Below are 6,280 nucleotides of genomic sequence, written 5' to 3'. Positions count from 1 at the left end.
ATAAATTCATGAAATAGTAGTTCATTAAAATTTTGAATGTGAGTTAACAAACGCGATGACATGGTCTTTCACCCATGATGGGTTAATATATATAAAGTCAATCTTCTGGTATACTAATTGTAAAGAACGTGTAAAAATGATCAACAGTGACTTTTAAACGTTGAAATGTTTAAATACATGTATGGCACTAATTATTATATAAACATATCAGATTTAAGTGCATTCTATTAAAAGTAACACCTCAGCTATACATTTTCTCAACTTGAAACACACACACTTGTGAGGCACATTTGGCTATTTGTCTAGCAGTATAGATTTTTACATGTAAGAAGCACTTTTTCATTAATTTCTCTTTGTGTACAACTTCTTTTTTTTATGTTTTAAATATACATTTTCAGATAACCAAAAATCATAAATTAATATACCAATACCACAAAATTCCACTATAATTTATCAAGCTTAGTAACTAAGCTGTATTTGAGTCTAAAATATATGGAATTTCAAGCTAACTAATGTCTTACCCCACTGCTTGGAATTTAGCACGAAAAGAAAGAGTATGCCATGCAATTACTTCACAGAGGCTGAGAAAACCACTAGGAGGACATACTGAGTTTTTGATTGGTTATACGCACATCATTGGGCGAAGTAGGTGTACGTGAGCAAGTATTTTCAAAATTTTAAGAGGGGGGGGGGGCAGGGACCACCTTTGTTGATTCAGTAAATATATTAATATCTCAAAACAGAAAAGATGAGAGGTTCTTATTTTATACTCTAGCTTGTTAATGGTAATTTGAGCATCTAATTCATTAGAAATTATAGACTTTGTATTTAGACATCAGAAACATCTAATTTGAACCAAAGCTGCATTCAACATACCATGCAACACACAAAAATCGATATTTAGGATTTCTTTATAATATTTACTTTTAAGATAAGAAATTAACTAATATATAAGCTTTCATAGAATAGTAGTTCAATAGAATTTTGAATGCGAGTCAACAAACCCGATGAACATGGCCTTTGACCCATGTTGGTAGGGTTAACCCTTTTGTATCGGGTGCGTGTAAATTTCAGAAACCAAGACGCAAATTTTATTTGTACAATAACATGTGGTAACTCAGATTTCTTAATATATCATCTCAAAAACTGGTAGGATTTTGTAAAAGATCATAATTATTTTGTCCACAAAAAACAACATTATTATAATTAAGTGTTTTTACTAAAAAATGTTATTTATCTATGTAGTTACTTGCACTCAAACTCTTAATAAATCGAGGGCATAGTGACTTTTATTTTAAGTATAAAAATACTTTCCTTCATCTTATATTTTTCATATTTCATTTGCATAATCTCTAAAACCTCCTAAAATAATATCAAAAGTTTTTATGATAAATTTTATTTTTTATTTTTCATTTTCTTTACAATATCACTCACCCTAGTTATTATCATTAATGTGCAATACAAAGAAATAATTAAAATTAGGAAACAGAAAAAAAAATACATACCTTTTAATTTTTTTGTAGAATATCTTTAAAAATTTTCCTTTTGTTAAATTTGTAATTTCACATATAGTTAATTTTTTGTTTTATTTCGCTTTCTTGTCCTTTACCACTTATTATTCATCTTCACACAAGTCAATGATGCCCTTGGAGTATATTACAGTGTCTGTGGCAGACACGAGCAACCCTTCAGCAAAATTTTTGTGCACTGCATAATATCATAAGCTTTGAGAACTGATGCAAAATATGATGTATATGTAAAAAATGTTTCCATCTTTCAATTATGCATTTTAAAACATAACTAATACATAATTAACTAAAATATAAAAGTAAGACTTAAGTACAGTTTAAACTGTATGTCTAACTATAACATGTTTAAGTAAGAAACAACTATTAAGTGCTATTGTTGATCAAGCAGCCAACAATACCACAGTCATTTAGATGTACTCCATGATGACAACTTGGCACTAATTTCAAAATAACCACTGTTAGATTATAGTGTAAAATGAGCTCTTTCTAATAACTGTACACATGTGTATGTAACATCTACATGTAAGCTATAGAGCTCAAACAAATCTGTTGAAGGTGGGCATGGTACCTGTCAGGGGTTGAAAAATTTATTACTTGTTTCAATGTGCATTCAGTATTTATTCAGAAAACTTTAAAATGTACGAATCAAAAGGTTATGTAAATATCTTAGTCTGGATATACATCTACAGTACTGCCATTGTATTACTGAAGATACAGAATGCCAAAGTAGAGAATATTCATAGCTCATTCATCACGTGACAATACATTTGAAGTTTTAAGTAGTTTTTAAAGGTTTCTTTTGAAATAAAGGACTTAAAACTGAGATAACATAAAACTTTGAATCATAAAATACATGATAATGCTAATTTCATTCACATACATTGATTGTAAAGGTGTTTAATTAAATTTTTGAATGTAACAGAATGAGTCATGCAGAAAAGCATTTAAAATTTAATTAAACACCTTTACAATCAATGTATGTGAATAAAATTAGCATTATAATGTATTTTATGTATGTTTAATTAAATTTTGGATGTAACAGAATGAATCATGCAGAAAAGCATTTAAAGGGGCACCCATTGTGAAAGGGTTAATAGTCAGTTCTAATTTATATTGAGAATGAAAAAATGTAAAGTCATTCAAGTTTAAAGGTTCAAAATTATTTTACAGTAAACATTTAGACTAGAATCTTCTCCAAAGCATTACTTTAAAACGTTTTTGTTGAAAAAAAGACATTGAAGCTGCTCAGTTGTATAATTTTGTTGGCTTGTACATAATAAACAATACGTTTTTTTTTTGTTTTTTTGCAGTTGGAATGTTTGTTCTGTGGAAGTGGAAGCAGCCGCTGGGATGTGAAAAATCTTATGGAGTGCTGTAGACCTGATCATGGTTATACTCATGATAGCCGTGCCATTAAATTTCTCTTTGAAATTCTTAGTAACTACAATCCAGAAGAACAAAGAAGATTTCTTCAGTTTGTCACAGGGTCTCCTAGGTTACCAGTAGGAGGTAATGTAAACTGTCAATAAAATACTGTACAGGTTTATGTTTAATGTAGGTTTATCTATTAAAGAATATTTATGATGATAAAATTTCCTTTTTTATAGAACTTAAAATCTTAATCTCAAGCATTTGTATATTCAGATACATTGTCATTTAGTACAAGTGATGTAAAAGAAAACACTGAGATTTGAGGTATATGTAGATAGATAGTACTGTACATTAACTATTTTTTAAGCTATTTCCAGTTTTTTCTTGTTTTTTTTATTTTGTTTTCTTGGTTACAGATTTCTTAAAGCATTATCCAAATTTTAATAGACATTTGTGAAATTACAGTTTGTGTGAACAGGTCTTTGTCAGGATTCCTATCAAGATTAGACTTAGTATTTTGGATTTTTTTATTACTTTATACAAAAGAAATGTTAATAGTTAATCAAATATATATCAGAACAAAATTCTAAATCAGAACATTAAAGCTTTATTTTGTAGGTGACTTGAGGTACTAGGCTGGAAAATGTTAGGGCTGATTTGGAAAATACCACCCTTCAAATTCTAATCTCGTAAAAAGAAAAAAAATACTTTAAACAATAATGGATAAATGTATTCTCTTACCATCAGATACTGCACTTTTACTTGAATTAATCAACATTTGACAGATGTTGGAAAGCTTCCTAAAAACACTACTAATAGTGAATTCAGAAAATAATTTATCTTTATACTTTTTATATATTTTGTTCTTCGTCACTCATAAATGTTTAAATGAATCATACAAACTGTTTTTTTAACATTTTTATTGTTAAACTTTGATTCTATTTTGATTCAAATTCTTTTATTGCATCTCCTGTAATGCTGAAAAGTGCATAAGCATTACCATTATCTATGGTTTTAGATTTAACATTGTGATTTGTTCCATACCTATTTTAAATAGACTTAAGTGTAAACAGTATGAAAAAGAATAGTTTCTCCAATCTAACCTAATAGTGTCCAGACAAGGGTCAATATAACTGTAGGAAAGAGTTTGGTTTTATTAGGTAAACAACTGTTGATTTAAAGAAAGTTCAAAAACATTTGAAACATTTTAATTAAAATATGTCCTGTTTTTTTACAATAGATTGCATACATTTATTGACTTGTAATAACAGACTTTTGTGATTGTTTTTTTAAATTTCATCTTGATAGGTTTTAAGAGCTTATCTCCTCCACTGACCATAGTAAGGAAAACATTTGACCCCAATGAGAACCAAGACGACTACTTGCCATCAGTCATGACCTGTGTAAATTACTTGAAACTCCCTGATTACACCAGTATAGAAGTTATGAGAAAGAAACTAGAAATTGCTGCTTGTGAAGGACAGCACTCTTTCCATTTATCTTGATTGAATATTGTAATGTTACTGGGAGTTTGTATATGTGTGTGTGTGAATGTTCAGAACAGAAATAGCAGGTTGTTACTTGAACAGGTGAAGTTGTTGGTATAAGATAAACTATATTGTTTTTACTTTTCTCATACAAGACTGATTTTTTTTTTTAATTTCCAACACAATACGGAGATACAGCTTTTTTTCTAGGGTATATCACTACCTCTGCAATTGGTTGGCATCAAATGGCTCTAGATGTTCAAGCTCTAGCACATGCTAGATCAGTTCAAGTCATAATGATCATTACCTTGATGTGATATACAAATATCACTCTCAGAATGTATAGCTGATAAGAATTTTTAAAAACTTTGGGGATTACCATGAATTATAATGAAAATTGAAGTGGTGATGAGTTTTCTTTTGTAGTTATTTTTACAATGTTTACTAGCTTTGAAAATTCAAATACCTTAACCTATTGAAAAAAAAAGACGGAACAAAGACACTTAACCATGGAACATGACATAACAACTAAAGTGTGATGGCCTTCTCCTCTCAAATGTAAATTGTTCTGCTTATTAATGTGCAATTGTAAATTGCTGGACTTTTTTTCTTTTTTTTGGTTTACTTGCAAGTTGTCAGGGATGTTGTACAACTCCCAACAGCCTTTTACCATGCACTGTTTTTCACTTTCAAGTATGAAGTATTCAAGCTAAATTTTTGTTGTTGCTTAATAACACAATTAAGAAAAAAGTTTAGCAGCAATTAAATTTTACCGTAACACTTACAAGTCTTCTTGCTTGATCTCAGTTTAAACAAAAATATGTATTTAAAGGTAATTGAAAGTATTTGTCTCACAAAAAAATTTCTCTCTGGGCATCATGTGAAATACAGTAGAATGAGTTTATTTGTGATGTGGTTTTCTGCAATTCTTGTTGTCTTAAAATCTGTATTTTTATTCAGATATTGTGTTTTGTTTCTTTTTTAGTTTATTGTGCAGTGTGGTGGCCACTGTGTCCAGTTTTTTGTACAATGTAGCCTCTAGCAGGCCACTGGCTGCAACCAAAGTAAATTGAATTAATAAACGTTGTATTTAGAAAATTACAAAATGTGTCATGTTTACTTAAGGATTTTTTATATTTGTTTTATAACACATCATACATTGGATTTGCTATTTCTGGTGTTGAAATACAGAATTTGGAAATACCTATATTTCAGAATAAGATGTTACTAAACATTTTAGCCCCAAAAGCATCATCAAGGTTATGAATTTCTTTACAGTAATGGATCAGATTTCCATGCTTCTAAAGTGTAAATAGGCAACAAGAACTGAAAAAGCCCTCCATCAAAAGACTTGCAGTTCTTTGCATTAAACTAATTGTAGATTAATAATTAACAATAACTTGTCTCTTTCTAATGTATCTGCATTTTATGTTTAATATCACAGATATTAGAACAAGATTATAATATATGTTACACAGTAACAAAACGTTCACAATGAAAATTTTGACTGTAGGTATTCTTTATAAAGAATTTTCTAAACCATTTGTTTCAAAGTTTGTAGTTCTTTTGTGTTTTAGCAATACTTGTACAGTTAACTGTAACTTAAGGAAGCTGAATAGTTTAGTGTTATTGGTGTTAGTATGTGAACAATTAACAGAAAAAAATGTTTAATTCCCTACTTTTTTATCCATTTTTTTCATGAAACTATCCATTAATGATATGAAAAAATGTTGATGGGAAAATCTTCTTTGCAACTTTTGTTAAAATTAATTATGTCTGAATTAATGTATGTTCAAAAGCAGCAAATATGATGTTATTGAGGCAACAACTGACAAGCTTTATTAACTGAATGTGCATGGGCTCTGTCCATTGGACGACTGTATTGGAGAAGGA

At 29.2% G+C, this 6,280-nt stretch overlaps 1 protein-coding gene across 6 annotated transcripts in view; it reads left to right on the top strand.

The window, feature by feature from the left end:
• The window catches only part of LOC106463160 (E3 ubiquitin-protein ligase TRIP12-like), a 125,515-nt gene extending 120,027 nt beyond the window's left edge, over nt 1-5,488 (top strand). For all 6 annotated transcript variants that reach the window (XM_013923159.2, XM_013923157.2, XM_013923158.2 and 3 more), the window contains 2 exons: nt 2,840-3,038; nt 4,209-5,488. In XM_013923159.2, the coding sequence (XP_013778613.1) occupies nt 2,840-3,038; nt 4,209-4,405 (396 nt within the window). In that variant the 3' untranslated portion in view covers nt 4,406-5,488. The remainder of the gene's footprint in view (nt 1-2,839; nt 3,039-4,208) is intronic.
• The last annotated feature ends 792 nt before the right edge of the window (nt 5,489-6,280 follow it).

Source organism: Limulus polyphemus, unplaced genomic scaffold (genome assembly GCF_000517525.1).
Source record: "Limulus polyphemus unplaced genomic scaffold, Limulus_polyphemus-2.1.2 Scaffold1339, whole genome shotgun sequence".
NCBI classification, from domain to species: domain Eukaryota; kingdom Metazoa; phylum Arthropoda; class Merostomata; order Xiphosura; family Limulidae; genus Limulus; species Limulus polyphemus.
This window is presented reverse-complemented; position numbering and strand designations above follow the sequence as displayed.